Source organism: Electrona antarctica (assembly GCF_951216825.1).
Source record: "Electrona antarctica genome assembly, chromosome: 6".
NCBI classification, from domain to species: Eukaryota; Metazoa; Chordata; class Actinopteri; order Myctophiformes; family Myctophidae; genus Electrona; species Electrona antarctica.
The window spans coordinates 57,996,511-58,015,942 of NC_136811.1; the positions used below are offsets into that span (position 1 = coordinate 57,996,511).

General features: G+C 48.2%; 1 protein-coding gene across 1 annotated transcript in view; it reads left to right on the top strand.

Moving 5' to 3' along the window:
- Positions 1–19,432, top strand: part of pnp4b (purine nucleoside phosphorylase 4b) — a gene marked incomplete at both ends in the record, with an annotated part of 76,894 nt that overhangs the window by 12,498 nt on the left and 44,964 nt on the right. Inside the window, one exon of the mRNA XM_079503888.1 lies at positions 8,259–8,362. Coding sequence (XP_079360014.1) covers positions 8,259–8,362 — 104 coding nt within the window. The remainder of the gene's footprint in view (positions 1–8,258; positions 8,363–19,432) is intronic.

The window sequence follows — 19,432 nt, forward strand, 5'->3', positions numbered from 1 at the left end:
CGTGTCTATGGGGTGGAGCTATAGACCCTGTACATGTCCAGGGGGTGGAGCTATAGACCCTGTACGTGTCTATGGGGTGGAGCTATATACCCTGTACGTGTCCAGGGGGTGGAGCTATAGACCCTGTACGTGTCTATGGGGTGGAGCTATAGACCCTGTACGTGTCTAGGGGGTGGAGCTATATACCCTGTACGTGTCCAGGGGGTGGAGCTATAGACCCTGTACGTGTCTAGGGGGTGGAGCTATAGACCCTGTACGTGTCTATGGGGTGGAGCTATAGACCCTGTACGTGTCTAGGGGGTGGAGCTATAGACCCTGTACGTGTCTAGGGGGTGGAGCTATAGACCCTGTACGTGTCTAGGGGGTGGAGCTATAGACCCTGTACGTGTCTATGGGGTGGAGCTATAGACCCTGTACGTGTCCAGGGGGTGGAGCTATAGGCCCTGTACGTGTCTATGGGGTGGAGCTATAGACCCTGTACGTGTCCAGGGGGTGGAGCTATAGACCCTGTACGTGTCTATGGGGGTGGAGCTATAGACCCTGTACGTGTCTATGGGGTGGAGCTATAGACCCTGTACGTGTCTAGGGGGTGGAGCTATAGACCCTGTACGTGTCTATGGGGTGGAGCTATAGACCCTGTACGTGTCCAGGGGGTGGAGCTATAGACCCTGTACGTGTCCAGGGGGTGGAGCTATAGACCCTGTACATGTCTATGGGGTGGAGCTATAGACCCTGTACGTGTCTAGGGGGTGGAGCTATAGACCCTGTACGTGTCTAGGGGGTGGAGCTATAGGCCCTGTACGTGTCAAGGGGGTGGAGCTATAGGCCCTGTACGTGTCTATGGGGTGGAGCTATAGACCCTGTATGTGTCTAGGGGGTGGAGCTATAGACCCTGTACGTGTCCAGGGGGTGGAGCTATAGACCCTGTACGTGTCTATGGGGGGTGGAGCTATAGGCCCTGTACGTGTCTATGGGGTGGAGCTATAGACCCTGTACGTGTCCAGGGGGTGGAGCTATAGGCCCTGTACGTGTCCAGGGGGTGGAGCTATATACCCTGTACGTGTCCAGGGGGTGGAGCTATATACCCTGTACGTGTCTATGGGGTGGAGCTATAGACCCTGTACGTGTCTAGGGGGTGGAGCTATAGACCCTGTACGTGTCTAGGGGGTGGAGCTATAGACCCTGTACGTGTCTATGGGGTGGAGCTATAGACCCTGTACGTGTCCAGGGGGTGGAGCTATAGACCCTGTACGTGTCCAGGGGGTGGAGCTATAGGCCCTGTACGTGTCCAGGGGGTGGAGCTATAGACCCTGTACGTGTCCAGGGGGTGGAGCTATAGGCCCTGTACGTGTCTATGGGGTGGAGCTATAGACCCTGTACGTGTCCAGGGGGTGGAGCTATAGACCCTGTACGTGTCTATGGGGTGGAGCTATAGACCCTGTACGTGTCCAGGGGGTGGAGCTATAGACCCTGTACGTGTCCAGGGGGTGGAGCTATAGACCCTGTACGTGTCTAGGGGGTGGAGCTATAGACCCTGTACGTGTCTATGGGGTGGAGCTATAGACCCTGTACGTGTCCAGGGGGTGGAGCTATAGACCATGTACGTGTCTATGGGGTGGAGCTATAGGCCCTGTACGTGTGTAGGGGGTGGAGCTATAGGCCCTGTACGTGTCTAGGGGGTGGAGCTATAGACCCTGTACGTGTCTAGGGGGTGGAGCTATAGACCCTGTACGTGTCTAGGGGGTGGAGCTATAGACCCTGTACGTGTCTAGGGGGTGGAGCTATAGACCCTGTACGTGTCTAGGGGGTGGAGCTATATACCCTGTACGTGTCTATGGGGTGGAGCTATAGGCCCTGTACGTGTCTATGGGGTGGAGCTATAGACCCTGTACGTGTCTAGGGGGTGGAGCTATAGACCCTGTACGTGTCTAGGGGTGGAGCTATATACCCTGTACGTGTCTAGGGGGTGGAGCTATATACCCTGTACGTGTCTAGGGGGTGCAGCTATAGACCCTGTACGTGTCTAGGGGGTGGAGCTATAGACCCTGTATGTGTGCAGGGGGTGGAGCTATAGACTCTGTACGTGTCCAGGGGGTGGAGCTATATACCCTGTACGTGTCCAGGGGGTGGAGCTATAGGCCCTGTACGTGTCTAGGAGGTGGAGCTGACCCTGTACGTGTCTAGGGGGTGGAGCTATATACCCTGTACGTGTCTATGGGGTGGAGCTATAGACCCTGTAAGTGTCCAGGGGGTGGAGCTATATACCCTGTACGTGTCCAGGGGGTGGAGCTATAGGCCCTGTACGTGTCTATGGGGTGGAGCTATAGACCCTGTACGTGTCTATGGGGTGGAGCTATAGACCCTGTAAGTGTCCAGGGGGTGGAGCTATATACCCTGTACGTGTCCAGGGGGTGGAGCTATAGGCCCTGTACGTGTCTATGGGGTGGAGCTATAGACCCTGTACGTGTCCAGGGGGTGGAGCTATAGACCCTGTACGTGTCTAGGGGGTGGAGCTATAGACCCTGTACGTGTCCAGGGGGTGGAGCTATAGACCCTGTACGTGTCCAGGGGGTGGAGCTATAGACCCTGTACGTGTCTATGGGGTGGAGCTATAGACCCTGTACGTGTCCAGGGGGTGGAGCTATAGACCCTGTACGTGTCCAGGGGGTGGAGCTATAGACCCTGTACGTGTCTAGGGGGTGGAGCTATAGACCCTGTACGTGTCTATGGGGTGGAGCTATAGACCCTGTACGTGTCCAGGGGGTGGAGCTATAGACCATGTACGTGTCTAGGGGGTGGAGCTATAGACCCTGTACGTGTCCAGGGGGTGGAGCTATAGACCCTGTACATGTCTAGGGGGTGGAGCTATAGACCCTGTACGTGTCTAGGGTGTGGAGCTATAGGCCCTGTACGTGTCCAGGGGGTGGAGCTATAGACCCTGTACGTGTCCAGGGGGTGGAGCTATAGACCCTGTACATGTCTAGGGGGTGGAGCTATAGACCCTGTACGTGTCTAGGGGGTGGAGCTATAGACCCTGTACGTGTCTACGGGGTGGAGCTATAGACCCTGTACGTGTCTAGGGGGTGGAGCTATAGACCCTGCACATGTCTAGGGGGTGGAGCTATAGACCCTGTACGTGTCTATGGGGTGGAGCTATAGACCCTGTACGTGTCCAGGGGGTGGAGCTATAGGCCCTGTACGTGTCTATGGGGTGGAGCTATAGACCCTGTACGTGTCTATGGGGTGGAGCTATAGACCCTGTACGTGTCTATGGGGTGGAGCTATAGGTCCTGTACGTGTCTATGGGGTGGAGCTATAGACCCTGTACGTGTCTGGGGGGTGGAGCTATAGACCCTGTACGTGTCTATGGGGTGGAGCTATAGACCCTGTACGTGTCTATGGGGTGGAGCTATAGACCCTGTACGTGTCTATGGGGTGGAGCTATAGACCCTGTACGTGTCTATGGGGTGGAGCTATAGGTCCTGTACGTGTCCAGGGGGTGGAGCTATAGACCCTGTACGTGTCTATGGGGGGTGGAGCTATAGACCCTGTACGTGTCCAGGGGGTGGAGCTATAGACCCTGTACGTGTCTAGGGGGTGGAGCTATAGACCCTGCACATGTCTAGGGGGTGGAGCTATAGACCCTGTACGTGTCTATGGGGTGGAGCTATAGACCCTGTACGTGTCCAGGGGGTGGAGCTATAGGCCCTGTACGTGTCTATGGGGTGGAGCTATAGACCCTGTACGTGTCCAGGGGGTGGAGCTATAGACCCTGTACATGTCTAGGGGGTGGAGCTATAGACCCTGTACGTGTCTATGGGGTGGAGCTATATACCCTGTACGTGTCCAGGGGGTGGAGCTATAGACCCTGTACATGTCTAGGGGGTGGAGCTATAGACCCTGTACGTGTCTAGGGGGTGGAGCTATAGACCCTGTACGTGTCTACGGGGTGGAGCTATAGACCCTGTACGTGTCTAGGGGGTGGAGCTATAGACCCTGCACATGTCTAGGGGGTGGAGCTATAGACCCTGTACGTGTCTATGGGGTGGAGCTATAGACCCTGTACGTGTCCAGGGGGTGGAGCTATAGGCCCTGTACGTGTCTATGGGGTGGAGCTATAGACCCTGTACGTGTCTATGGGGTGGAGCTATAGACCCTGTACGTGTCTAGGGGGTGGAGCTATAGACCCTGCACATGTCTAGGGGGTGGAGCTATAGACCCTGTACGTGTCTATGGGGTGGAGCTATAGACCCTGTACGTGTCTAGGGGGTGGAGCTATAGACCCTGCACATGTCTAGGGGGTGGAGCTATAGACCCTGTACGTGTCTATGGGGTGGAGCTATAGACCCTGTACGTGTCTAGGGGGTGGAGCTATAGACCCTGTACGTGTCTATGGGGGTGGAGCTATAGACCCTGTATGTGTCCAGGGGGTGGAGCTATAGACCCTGTACGTGTCCAGGGGGTGGAGCTATAGACCCTGTACGTGTCCAAGGGGTGGAGCTATAGACCCTGTACGTGTCCAGGGGGTGGAGCTTTACTTCCATTGACGGCGGAGACAACGGCAGCCGTTCTGCCTCAGGGTTCTGCCTCAGGGTTCTGCCTCAGGGTTCTGCCTCAGGGTTACGGGTACTTTTGAGGGAACAGGAGATCATTTAATGCTGTAGCAGCCGAACGCCTCTAATGCTCTGACCCTCAGATAATGAGAAACACCGCCATGTCAAACTGATTTCTGTTTTTCTGAAATACCTCATGTTTCTATATCAGTGGTGCTCAATATTTCATGTCAAGAATCCCAAAAATTATATGTAATTGGCCACCGACCCCCAGAAGCAAAGATATGAGTTAAACACGTTGGCTCTGAAAGAATACTGTATTCAAAGATTTGCGCCACATTTTGACGATTTTTCAAAAATAGCAGATCTACAAGCTCGTAGCGCGGCACTCGGTGCGCACGCACGCACGCACGTGCACGCGCACGCGCACACGCACACGCACACGCACACGCACACGCACACGCGCACACACACACACACACACACACACACACACACACACACACACACACACACACACACACTGTAGTCTATGGGTTTGTACTTCATAAATATTTACATTCACATACTGTAGTCTGTGTCCACAGAACGGCTCCATAACCCGTTCTGGACGGGAACCCCTTTTGGGCTTTTAAAGCATTATGTTATACTTTAGCTATTGAAAAATAGCAGACCCTACAAGCTCGTAGCGCGGCACTCGGTGCCGCGCTACGAGCTTGTAGATCTGCTATGTTAGACAATTTGTGAAAATGTGATACAAATCTTTGAATATATATTCTTTATTCGTTTTGAACTCAAATCTTTGAATATATATTATTTCACAGCGAACGCTTTGAACTCAAATCTTTGCTTCTGGAACAACACATTTTCAGATGGGGGTCGGCGGCCAAATACATATATTTTTCGGGGGCTCCTTGACATGAACATTTTTGAGAACCACTAACATTAGAAACATAATAAAAACTGTCAGGATTTAGAACGAGACATTTTGTAGAATCGTCCTCAGGTCGAAATGGGATAATGGGTTCACTTCGGAGCACTCGATAATTCAACGTGTCCAGTGGACATAATTCAACGTGTCCAGTGGACATAATTCAACGTGTCCAGTGGACATAATTCAACGTGTCCAGTGGACATAATTCAACGTGTCCAGTGGACATAATTCAACGTGTCCAGTGGACATAATTCAACGTGTCCAGTGGACATAATTCAACGTGTCCAGTGGACATAATCATCACCACCATCTTCAGCAGCATAATAATTCCCTGTGGTAGATATTATTACCGCCTATTTTTAGCCACACCTTCATATCTTATTTATGGATGCTAGTTATTCATTCTCGGCTCCTTTTCAAGCAGGCTGTAGTAGTAATGTATCAATTTGTACATTAGCCGTACAGCTGTGACATGCGGAAATCCTAAGTAATTACGGTGACAGTCCTAAATAATTATGACGACTTTGCTGTACTGTAACCGCTCGGGCGGCTGTTGTCGTGTAATGTTCTACGGCTCCAACAACGACAGTGACACAGACACAGACGCAGATCCTAGGTAGGACGCATGCACACCGACGTATAGTCTGGTGAGACGTATAGGATCCTAGGTAGGACGCAAACCACAGTCCTAGAGAACTCGAAGCATGCCTCCATTGAACACACACACAAACCACAGTCCTAGAGAACTCGAAGCATGCCTCCATTGAACACACATGATGTATATTTTGATAGCTTATGCATCTCAACATATGTCATAATCGTACACATAACACTTGCAGGGTGCAGGTCTCATGCCTGAGTGGAAGGTTCATCCAGTATAGCAGGTCACTAAAAGTGGCCCAGGGACACTTTGGGTAGTCAGCTATCTTAAATAACAGCTGTAAGCCCATCCTGCTATAGAATAGACTCAGTGACTTTTACCACCCAAGGAATGCTTTCAACAGAAAGACCCCTGTGGTGACTGATTGCTGACTCTGTGGTAGCTTGTTGACTAAGCCTTGAGGGTCAACAACACACACACACACACACACACACACACACACACACACACACACACACACACACACAGGAACAAGGCGACACCCACATGTTAAGAATGTATAAGACATGATGCAGGGAATCAGTAAGGAGTGAGATACAGTGAGATACAGAGAGAGAGAGACAAGGGGGGACTAGGCAATCTGCCTGGGAAGGCCTCAATACGATGGAACGATGATATCTGTAACCTGTCTGTAACTGATGGCTGACCAATAAACGGAAATAAGGATTATGTGCCTGCTTGGATCTCCATATTCATTCCAAAAGCAACTTAGTAAAATCTCCACAGAACCCTGAGGAAAAGATACATCACACACAAACCACAGTCTTAGAGAACTCGAAGCATGCCCCCATTGAACACACACAAACCACAGTCCTAGAGAACTCGAAGCATGGCCCCATTGAACACACACACAAACCACAGTCTTAGAGAACTCGAAGCATGGCCCCATTGAACACACACAAACCACAGTCCTAGAGAACTAGAAGCATGCCTCCATTGAACACACACACAAACCACAGTCCTAGAGAACTCGAAGCATGCCTCCATTGAACACACACAAACCACAGTCTTAGAGAACTCGAAGCATGCCCCCATTGAACACACACAAACCACAGTCCTAGAGAACTCGAAGCATGCCTCCATTGAACACACACACAAACCACAGTCCTAGAGAACTCGAAGCATGCCCCCATTGAACACACACAAACCACAGTCCTAGAGAACTCGAAGCATGCCTCCATTGAACACACACACAAACCACAGTCCTAGAGAACTCGAAGCATGCCCCCATTGAACACACACACAAACCACAGTCCTAGAGAACTCGAAGCATGCCTCCATTGAACACACACACAAACCACAGTCCTAGAGAACTCGAAGCATGCCCCCATTGAACACACACACAAACCACAGTCCTAGAGAACTCGAAGCATGCCTCCATTGAACACACACACAAACCACAGTCCTAGAGAACTCGAAGCATGCCCCCATTGAACACACACACAAACCACAGTCCTAGAGAACTCGAAGCATGCCTCCATTGAACACACACACAAACCACAGTCCTAGAGAACTCGAAGCATGCCCCCATTGAACACACACAAACCACAGTCCTAGAGAACAGGGACATGCACACATAAACATCATAGACATTTTACCCGTCTGTAAAACAACTGCCCTTTTACACGTCTGTAAAACAACTGCCCTTTTACCCGTCTGTAAAACAACTGCCCTTTTACCCGTCTGTAAAACAACTGCCCTCTCCAGGCCATGAATGCAACATTTAATATGGTGAAAGTAAGTCCTTTCCATGCCACGCCGGAAGGCAGCATTTAGGAGAATAGCTTTTTTTCCGAAGTCTCCTGAACTTGATCGCAGTATTTTACGTTGAACAAATGTGTTTAGAAATCCATGTCGTTACACCACATCGCCACTATAGCTAAAGAGTGCTGGGTTGCGCCCCGAAAATAGCTGATCTACAAGCTCTCAACGCGTCGCAGTATTTAAGAACTTTCTGCCAAGGCACAATCCCTTAATTGTGTTTAGGCACGCTTTATAAACATTAAAACCAACGAAAGGTATTAAGTTTAACCCATGTGTGTGTGTGTGTGTGTGTGTGTGTGTGTGTGTGTGCGTGTGTGTGTGTGTGTGCGTGCGTGTGTGTAAACAGTTGCGGGTCATGAAGGCTGTCTGGTGTTCGGGACCATCAAGGAGAAGTCCTGTGTGTTCATGCAGGGTCGTTTCCACCTGTACGAAGGATACTCCCTCTGCAAGGTAAGACCCTCCCCTTTATGTAAGACCCTCCCCTTACTGTAAGACCCTCCCCTTACTGTAAGACCCTCCCCTTACTGTCCACCTGTAAGACCCTCCCCTTACTGTAAGACCCTCCCCTTACTGTCCACCTGTAAGACCCTCCCCTTACTGTAAGACCCTCCCCTTACTGTAAGACCCTCCCCTTACTGTCCACCTGTAAGACCCTCCCCTTACTGTAAGACCCTCCCCTTACTGTAAGACCCTCCCCTTACTGTCCACCTGTAAGACCCTCCCCTTACTGTCCACCTGTAAGACCCTCCCCTTACTGTAAGACCCTCCCCTTACTGTCCACCTGTAAGACCCTCCCCTTACTGTCCACCTGTAAGACCCTCCCCTTACTGTCCCCTTGTAAGACCCTCCCCTTACTGTCCACCTATAAGACCCTCCCCTTACTGTCCACCTGTAAGACCCTCCCCTTACTGTAAGACCCTCCCCTTACTGTCCACCTGTAAGACCCTCCACTTACTGTCCACCTGTAAGACCCTCCCCTTACTGTAAGACCCTCCCCTTACTGTCCACCTGTAAGACCCTCCCCTTACTGTAAGACCCTCCCCTTACTGTCCACCTGTAAGACCCTCCCCTTACTGTTCATGGGTGCGTTCGGAAATGCGCCCTGAACGCACTGGTGTGCTATCTTGTCGTTCGTTTATTCAGTGCACTCGGTGCGTTGTCGTTGGAAAATCCAGTGCGCTGCGCACCGGGTGTGCCGAGTGCCCGCACTGAGCGACCCTACCCTGAAGCTGGGGTTGAATCCGGTGTGAATCGTGTGATTCACTTTATGCATGTGCACATACGTACCCTTTATAAAGGGTAAAAACTAAAGGGTAAAAACTAGTCAAAACAGAGGACACGTAAATCAACTCAAAACGCGCCGTGAGTTTGTAAGTCTATTTATTTATTTGTTGCTGTTTTTCTGACATTGTTTAATCTTGCCCCTTCTTACTAATCCACATTACGAAGAAATAAATAAAGTCCTTCCACAAAACAAAAACTAATTATTCTAGCAAATCCGCTTTAATCCGTTCAGGACGGGAACCCTTTTAGGTGTTTTATCATTATGTTATCATTATGTTATCATTATGTTATCATTATGTTATCATTATGTTTATATACTTTAGCTGTTGAAAAACAGCAGATCTCAAGCTCATAGCACGGAAAAATTGTCTTTGAATATATATTATTTCAGAGTGAACGTTTGCTTCGAAAAACATATTTTCAGATGGGGGTCGGCAGCCAAATATACACATATTTCTGGACGTCCTTGATGTGAAAATGTTTGAGCACCACATGTATAGAAACATAAGGTTTTTCCAGAAAACTGTCATGATTTTTGAGTGGTGCAAACCACTCCAACAACTGGCTTTGTACCCGTGTACCCGTGTACCCGTGTTTGTTCGTACCAAAAAAACGAGCATGGTTGCTATGGTTATCAACCAAAAAAACGAGCATGGTTGCTATGGTTAGTATGTGACGTCACTGACATCACAGATATCACGTCAGAGTGAATCAATCTCATGTGTAATAAAATGTGTAGTTGCACCACTCAGTTCACACGGGTGTGATTTTTAGAAGACATTTAGTGTAATCGTCCTCAGGTCTAAATGGGTTAGCAGCTATAATTAAAACTGAGCTGAAGTAGAAAACTGAAAGTCAAGATGAAATAACAGAAAGTACAAACTAATGAAAAGTGCTAAACTATATTACTCCATTTACTGCATTTAGACCCGATGTCGAAATTAAAAAAATGTCTTCTAAATTCTCACAGTTTACTGAAATACCTCATGTTTCTGTATCAGTGGTGCTCAATATTTCATGTCAAGGACCCCAGAAATGTAAATGATATGTAATTTAAAGTTAGTTAAAAACGTTCGCTCTGAAAGAATAAGTATATTCAAAGACTTGCGCCACATTTTCACGACTTTTCAAAAAGAGCAGACCTACACACAGAGATGGGCAAAATACATTGAAAATGTATTTTGTTACAAAATACAAATACTGGGTCACAGAATGTATTTAAATACAAAATACAAATACTGGTCTGAGAAATGTATTTGAGATACAAATACGTATTTTGTATTTTGAAAATACATGAAAATACATTTTCATTAAAATGTATATAATGATAAGTAAATTCATAATTAATTGCCAAATATTAAATTAATGACCTGTCAGAATGTCTAATACATTGAAGGTTATTAAGAATGATACACTTTATATTTTAAGCAAATCAATGTGCTATAACTGTATCAAACAGGACCCACAAAGGAATGGATTGGCCATCTGATTCATCACTGTCACTCCTCTTTGACTTCTACCTCAAGAAAAATGTAGAAAGAGATTGATTGATTGATTGATTGATTAGGTCTACCACCAATTTACATTTAAACCAACAATAAAAAACAAGATAAGTAAACAAGATACTAATGACTAAGATGAATAGATTATCAATTAAAGGAGCATTCAGTGATTTGGAAAACCCCCCGGTCTTCCCCGGTAACAAGATGTGCACATGCAGTGCCGATTCTGGCCTCCAAGGGGCCCTAAGCATGATTGTAGCAAGGGGGCCCCCCATGAAAAAATGGGGGGTTTTGAAACAGTTTAAAACAGTTTTAAGTAGACAAACAGAGCAGAATAAGGTATAAACATTTATTGTCTGTCTGTCTGTGTGTCTGTCTGTGTACGACAGACTGACTGGTATAAACAGCGCCCCCGGTGTAGAGGGATGGTATGACAGACTGGTATAAACAGCGCCCCCAGTGGGGAGGGATGGTATGACAGACTGGTATAAACAGCGCCCCCAGTGGGGAGGGATGGTATGACAGACTGGTATAAACAGTGCCCCCAGTGGGGAGGGATGGTATGACAGACTGACTGGTATAAACAGTGCCCCCAGTGGAGAGGGATGCTATGACAGAGAGACTGGTATAAACAGCGTCCCCAGTGGGGAGGGATGGTATAAACAGCACCCCCAGTGTAGAGGGATGGTATAAACAGCGCCCCCAGTGGGGAGAGATGGTATGACAGACTGACTGGTATAAACAGTGCCCCCAGTGGAGAGGGATGCTATGACAGAGAGACTGGTATAAACAGCGTCCCCAGTGGGGAGGGATGGTATAAACAGCACCCCCAGTGTAGAGGGATTGTATAAACAGCGCCCCCAGTGGGGAGGGATGGTATGACAGACTGACTGGTATAAACAGCGCCCCCAGTGGGGAGGGATGGTATGACAGACTGACTGGTATAAACAGTGCCCCCAGTGGAGAGGGATGCTATGACAGAGAGACTGGTATAAACAGCGTCCCCAGTGGGGAGGGATGGTATAAACAGCACCCCCAGTGTAGAGGGATGGTATAAACAGCGCCCCCACTGGGGAGGGATGGTATGACAGACTGACTGGTATAAACAGCGCCCCCAGTGGGGAGGGATGGTATGACAGAGAGACTGGTATAAACAGCGCCCCCAGTGGGGAGGGATGGTATGACAGACTGACTGGTATAAACAGTGCTCCCAGTGGGGAGGCTGTGTTGTGGCTTTAGTCACAAACTTAAGCATAGCCCCTGGAAATTATAGATACAAACAAGGATAAAAAAAAACTCAATTGTGTGTATATATATATATATATATATATATATATATATATATATACACACCCCCGCCGCCCCCCCACTTTGAAAGGGGGGCGTTTCCGCGTGGTGGAAATGTCTACTACGATAGGCCTGTCCTTGATTCTGATCACTAAGGTACGCTGTTGGCGGAAGATTTCACCATTGAGCAGCGTTACACTCACTGCGCAAATAACGTAAAAAGCCCCCACGGCTCCGCCCGCCCTGTGCTCACCGTTCCTTGCCAGGCCTCAAACGGCCTGGCCAATCAGCAGCGGCTATCCCGCCTCTAGCTGCTGCTGATTGGCCAGGCCGTTTTGTGGCCGGGCATCAAGTCTGCCTGAGAGTTCCCAGATGGGAGCAGGAGGGGGGAACCCAGTGTACTCTCTGCTGCCCCATCTGGCGGAGTCAGGTTATGTGTTTTGCCCCTACAGTTTAAACCTGAGGCTGTGTAAAATGACATTAAAAAGTATTTTATGTATTTGAAATACAGAAAATACTAGATCTGAAAGTATCTAGATACAAAATACATCTCATTTCTTCCATCCCAGCAAAATACAAATTACAAAATACAAAAAAGTATTTCAAATACGTATTTCAAATACATGTATTTCAAATACTGCCCATCTCTGCCTACACAAGCTCGTAGCGCGGCACTCGGTGGCGCGCTACGAGCATTTCGGAGAACAAATTTCACTGCAGTAACGTGTGACAAATCTTATGACTTTGTTCTGGTGGTACCGGTGGAATAGCAGCGGTTCTGTGGTACCGGTGGAATAGCAGCGGTTCTGTGGTACCGGTGGAATAGCAGCGGTTCTGTGGTACCGGTGGAATAGCAGCGGTTCTGTGGTACCGGTGGAATAGCAGCGGTTCTGTGGTACCGGTGGAATAGCAGCGGTGTGGTAATGCATTCATTCATCCATCCGTCACATTCAGGCCCGCGGGAAGTACTTTACACTCGCAGGGGCTGAGCGTCTAGTAGGGGGTGCGCGCGCGTATCGCATGCGCATCATGCACGCGCATTTTCGCGCATTTTCACGCTCAAACGTGGCCTTTACTTTCCCTCTCCACACGCAAGTTATATGAACGAACTGACACAGGCAATTAACCAGGATAAGGTGCCAATACTGTGATACAGCATATTTTATTCTTTTTTTTCTTCTTCCCCTCCTGTTCGAGGGGGGACTGTGCCTGGGGGGAGGGGGTGCTACAGCCCCCCCAGCACCCCTACTTCCCTCAGCCATGGTCACATTGATGCTGTTTTCTCTCTGTGGCTCATCTTGTTGGTCTTAGAAGTCTCTCTGTGGCTCATCTTGTTGGTCTTAGAAGTCTCTCTGTGGCTCATCTTGTTGGTCTTAGAAACCTCTTATGTCCAATATTTCATCTTTTAATGTGTTTGAGTGGTGCAGCCACAGAGCCACTCCAAGGTAGATCTGCTATTTTCATTATTTATTAAAGCTGTCCCTGAAAATACGGATTTACTTTTAATTTTTTTTGTATTTTTTTCATTCCGTCAGAAATATATGACCTATATACACCAACTTTAATCCATTTAGACCTGAAGCTTACGCATGTTTCGCGATAAATGCATTTTATATATGTGATGTATTCCCATGCTTTTTGTTCTTGCTTAATGTAAGTCGCTCTGGATTAAGAGCGTCTGCTAAATGCCTAAATTGTAAATTGCTGATTCTAAAAAAAATTGCTTCTAAATCCTGAGAGAGAAAAAAAAACCTCTGTTTCTATGTCAGTGGTGCTCAACCTTTTTCATGTCAAGGACCCCAAATGTATGTATTTGGCCGTGCGGACCCCCATCTCAAAATATGTTGTTCCCGGACCCCCCACCCAGAAGCAAAGATTTGAGTTAAAAAACGTTCGCTCTGAAAGAATTCAAATATTTGCACCACATTTTCAAGAGTGCCGCGCTACGAGCTTGTAGATCTGCTATTTTTCAATAGCTAAAGTATAACATGAAGCTTAAAGGGCATTGCAAACGGCGAGTGATAAAACACGCCTATAGTTAATTATCAATGAGACCTGTGTTTTTGCTCGGACGGAGAAGTCGCGGTGCGACAACGCAATCGTATATTTACGTGAGCGCGGCCCCGTGAATTTGTTGCGCACGTGCTCGTTACGTGCACACGCCCGCGACTCACCAGACCTTAGCTTTTATTTTACGGTTGCGTAGTTGCGCCCCTCTTCAGCAGACCTGGAGGAGACCTGGCGTTGATCCAGGCGTTCCTCGCTTCACGTTTGCAAGGCCCTTAAAACACCAGAAGGGGTTCCCGTTCTGAGTGGGTTAAATGAAGGGGTTCCCGTTCTGAGTGGGTTAAATGAAGGGGTTCCTGTTCTGAGTGGGTTAAATGAAGGGGTTCCTGTTCTGAGTGTGTTAAATGAAGGGGTTCCCGTTCTGAGTGGGTTAAATGAAGGGGTTCCCGTTCTGAGTGGGTTAAATGAAGGGGTTCCCGTTCTGAGTGGGTTAAATGAATAATGCTGAGCCTCTGTGGACCTCGGTCGGGTCTGTCAAGGTCAAGTACTCTCCGGAGAGATCGAAGGCTGCTCCGGAACGTTAACTTTATCTATAAGCATCAGACAGGCTGGCCTGGGATCAGCCCTGCCCTGCTGTCTGTCTCTCCTACACTGTCTCCCTCTCAGCTGTCCTACTGTCTGTCTCTCCTACACTGTCTCCCTCTCAGCTGTCCTACTGTCTGTCTCTCCTACACTGTCTCCCTCTCAGCTGTCCTACTGTCTGTCTCTCCTACACTGTCTCCCTCTCAGCTGTCCTACTGTCTGTCTCTCCTACACTGTCTCCCTCTCAGCTGTCCTACTGTCTGTCTCTCCTGCACTGTCTCCCTCTCAGCTGTCCTACTGTCTGTCTCTCCTACACTGTCTCCCTCTCAGCTGTCCTACTGTCTGTCTCTCCTACACTGTCTCCCTCTCAGCTGTCCTACTGTCTGTCTCTCCTACACTGTCTCCCTCTCAGCTGTCCTACTGTCTGTCTCTCCTACACTGTCTCCCTCTCAGCTGTCCTACTGTCTGTCTCTCCTACACTGTCTCCCTCTCAGCTGTCCTACTGTCTGTCTCTCCTACACTGTCTCCCTCTCAGCTGTCCTACTGTCTGTCTCTCCTACACTGTCTCCCTCTCAGCTGTCCTACTGTCTGTGTCTCCTACACTGTCTCCCTCTCAGCTGTCCTACTGTCTGTCTCTCCTACACTGTCTCCCTCTCAGCTGTCCTACTGTCTGTCTCTCCTACACTGTCTCCCTCTCAGCTGTCCTACTGTCTGTCTCTCAGCTGTCCTACTGTCTGTCTCTCAGCTGTCCTACTGTCTCCCTCTCAGCTGTCCTACTGTCTGTCTCTCAGCTGTCCTACTGTCTGTCTCTCAGCTGTCCTACTGTCTCCCTCTCAGCTGTCCTACTGTCTGTCATGAGTTCTGGTTTGTGGAATAATGACAAATGTCACCCTTTGCTCACAGTTTGACTTTCTTTTTCTATTTTGGGGACCAGCTCATCATTTTTTAATCTTGTCATTTTTTAGTAATCTTCTTATCTTTTTTTTAATCTGTCTGGCTATGTTGTCTTATATGCCGTGTTTCCGTTCTTGTGTTTGCGTCTGTCTGTCTGTCTGTCTGTCTGTCTGTCTGTCTGTCTGTCTGTCTGTCTGTCTGTCTGTCTGTCTGTCTGTCTGTCTGTCTGTCTGTCTGTCTGTCTGTCTGTCTGTCTGTCTGTGTCTCTGTCTGTGTCGCTCTCTCTAAATACGTAAACATACACACCTAGAAAACCCAAATATCCGCACATATATTACTGTTTTGACCGTGACAGAGACATGGCTTTCACTAGTATACAGAAGTACTATTTCACTGTGTCTTGGTCAGGCTGGATGAGTTCAGTACAGAGGTGCTGTTTCACCGTGTCTGGGTCGGGCTGGATGAGTTCAGTACAGAGGTGCTGTTTCACCGTGTCTGGGTCGGGCTGGGTGAGTTCTGTACTGAAGTGCTATTTCACCGTGTCTGGGTCGGGGCTGGGTGAGTTCTGTACAGAGGTGCTGTTTCACCGTGGCTGGGTCGGGCTGGGTGAGTTCAGCACAGAAGTGATATTTCACTGTGGCTGGGTGAGTTCAGTACAGAAGTGCTGTTTCTCTCACACACACACACAATCAGTGCCGGGATTTATTTCAAAATAGCAGCTCGGGTTTAATCTAAATAAACATGTCTGTCTGTAATTATGTTGTCTGCAGTGTCTGACAAACTTGTCAAAAGCACTGAACCTCGAAGACCAATGATGTACAGTATTTAAAGTAAATGTACTTTCCACCAGTGGTTTCCAGTTTTCCACCCAACGACAGACAGCAGATTTGCTGCTGGTCATTCTATTCTACTGCTGAGGTCATTCTGTTCTACTGCTGAGGTCATTCTGTTCTACTGCTGAGGGCATTCTGTTCTACTGCTGAGGGCATTCTGTTCTACTGCTGAAAGCATTCTATTCTACTGCTGAAAGCATTCTATTCTACTGCTGAAAGCATTCTGTTCTACTGCTGAGGTCATTCTGTTCTACTGCTGAGGTCATTCTGTTCTACTGCTGAGGTCATTCTGTTCTACTGCTGAGGTCATTCTGTTCTACTGCTGAGGTCATTCTGTTCTACTGCTGAGGTCATTCTGTTCTACTGCTGAGGTCATTCTGTTCTACTGCTGAGGTCATTCTGTTCTACTGCTGAGGGCATTCTGTTCTACTGCTGAGGGCATTCTGTTCTACTGCTGAGGGCATTCTGTTCTACTGCTGAGGTAATTCTGTTCTACTGCTGAGGTCATTCTGTTCTACTGCTGAGGTCATTCTATTCTACTGCTGAGGTCATTCTATTCTACTGCTGAGGGCATTCTGTTCTACTGCTGAGGGCATTCTGTTCTACTGCTGAGGTCATTCTGTTCTACTGCTGAGGGCATTCTGTTCTACTGCTGAGGTCATTCTATTCTACTGCTGAGGTCATTCTGTTCTACTGCTGAGGGCATTCTGTTCTACTGCTGAGGGCATTCTATTCTACTGCTGAGGTCATTCTGTTCTACTGCTGAGGTCATTCTGTTCTACTGCTGAGGGCTTCTGTTCTACTGCTGAGGGCATTCTGTTCTACTGCTGAGGTCATTCTGTTCTACTGCTGAGGGCATTCTGTTCTACTGCTGAGGGCATTCTGTTCTACTGCTGAGGGCATTCTATTCTACTGCTGAGAGCATTCTGTTCTACTGCTGAGGGCATTCTGTTCTACTGCTGAGGTCATTCTGTTCTACTGCTGAGGGCATTCTGTTCTACTGCTGAGGGCATTCTGTTCTACTGCTGAGGGCATTCTATTCTACTGCTGAGAGCATTCTGTTCTACTGCTGAGGGCATTCTATTCTACTGCTGAGAGCATTCTATTCTACTGCTGAGGGCATTCTATTCTACTGCTATTCTACTGCTGAGGGCATTCTGTTCTACTGCTGAGAGCATTCTATTCTACTGCTATTCTACTGCTGAGAGCATTCTATTCTACTGCTATTCTACTGCTGAGGGCATTCTGTTCTACTGCTGAGAGCATTCTGTTCTACTGCTGAGGGCATTCTATTCTACTGCTATTCTACTGCTGAGGGCATTCTATTCTACTGCTGAGGGCATTCTGTTCTACTGCTGAGGGCATTCTATTCTACTGCTGAGGGCATTCTGTTCTACTGTGACGTCTATTCTACTGCTGAGGGCATTCTGTTCTACTGCTGACGTCTATTCTACTGCTGAGGGCATTCTGTTCTACTGCTGAGGGCATTCTGTTCTACTGCTGAGGTCATTCTGTTCTACTGCTGAGGGCATTCTGTTCTACTGCTGAGGGCATTCTGTTCTACTGCTGAGGGCATTCTATTCTACTGCTGAGAGCATTCTGTTCTACTGCTGAGGGCATTCTATTCTACTGCTGAGAGCATTCTATTCTACTGCTGAGGGCATTCTATTCTACTGCTATTCTACTGCTGAGGGCATTCTGTTCTACTGCTGAGAGCATTCTATTCTACTGCTATTCTACTGCTGAGAGCATTCTATTCTACTGCTATTCTACTGCTGAGGGCATTCTGTTCTACTGCTGAGAGCATTCTGTTCTACTGCTGAGGGCATTCTATTCTACTGCTATTCTACTGCTGAGGGCATTCTATTCTACTGCTGAGGGCATTCTGTTCTACTGCTGAGGGCATTCTATTCTACTGCTGAGGGCATTCTGTTCTACTGTGACGTCTATTCTACTGCTGAGGGCATTCTGTTCTACTGCTGACGTCTATTCTACTGCTGAGGGCATTCTGTTCTACTGCTGAGGGCATTCTGTTCTACTGCTGAGGGCATTCTGTTCTACTGCTGAGGGCATTCTGTTCTACTGCTGAGGGCATTCTGTTCTACTGCTGACGTCTATTCTACTGCTGAGGGCATTCTGTTCTACTGCTGACGTCTATTCTACTGCTGAGGGCATTCTGTTCTACTGCTGAGGGCATTCTGTTCTACTGCTGAGGTCATTCTGTTCTACTGCTGAGGGCATTCTGTTCTACTGCTGAGGGCATTCTGTTCTACTGCTGAGGGCATTCTATTCTACTGCTGAGAGCATTCTGTTCTACTGCTGAGGGCATTCTATTCTACTGCTGAGAGCATTCTATTCTACTGCTGAGGGCATTCTATTCTACTGCTATTCTACTGCTGAGGGCATTCTGTTCTACTGCTGAGAGCATTCTATTCTACTGCTATTCTACTGCTGAGAGCATTCTATTCTACTGCTATTCTACTGCTGAGGGCATTCTATTCTACTGCTGAGGGCATTCTGTTCTACTGCTGAGGGCATTCTGTTCTACTGCTGAGGGCATTCTGTTCTACTGCTGAGGGCATTCTGTTCTACTGCTGAGGTCATTCTGTTCTACTGCTGAGGGCATTCTGTTCTACTGCTGAGGGCATTCTGTTCTACTGCTGACGTCTATTCTACTGCTGAGGGCATTCTGTTCTACTGCTGACGTCTATTCTACTGCTGAGGGCATTCTGTTCTACTGCTGAGGGCATTCTGTTCTACTGCTGAGGGCATTCTGTTCTACTGCTGAGGTCATTCTGTTCTACTGCTGAGGTCATTCTGTTCTACTGCTGAGGGCATTCTGTTCTACTGCTGAGGGCATTCTGTTCTACTGCTGAGGGCATTCTGTTCTACTGCTGAGGGCATTCTATTATACTGCTGAGGGCATTCTGTTCTACTGCTGAGGGCATTCTGTTCTACTGCTGAGGGCATTCTATTCTACTGCTGACGTCTATTCTACTGCTGAGGGCATTCTGTTCTACTGCTGAGGGCATTCTATTCTACTGCTGAGGGCATTCTGTTCTACTGCTGAGGTAATTCTGTTCTACTGCTGAGGGCATTCTGTTCTACTGCTGAGGTCATTCTGTTCTACT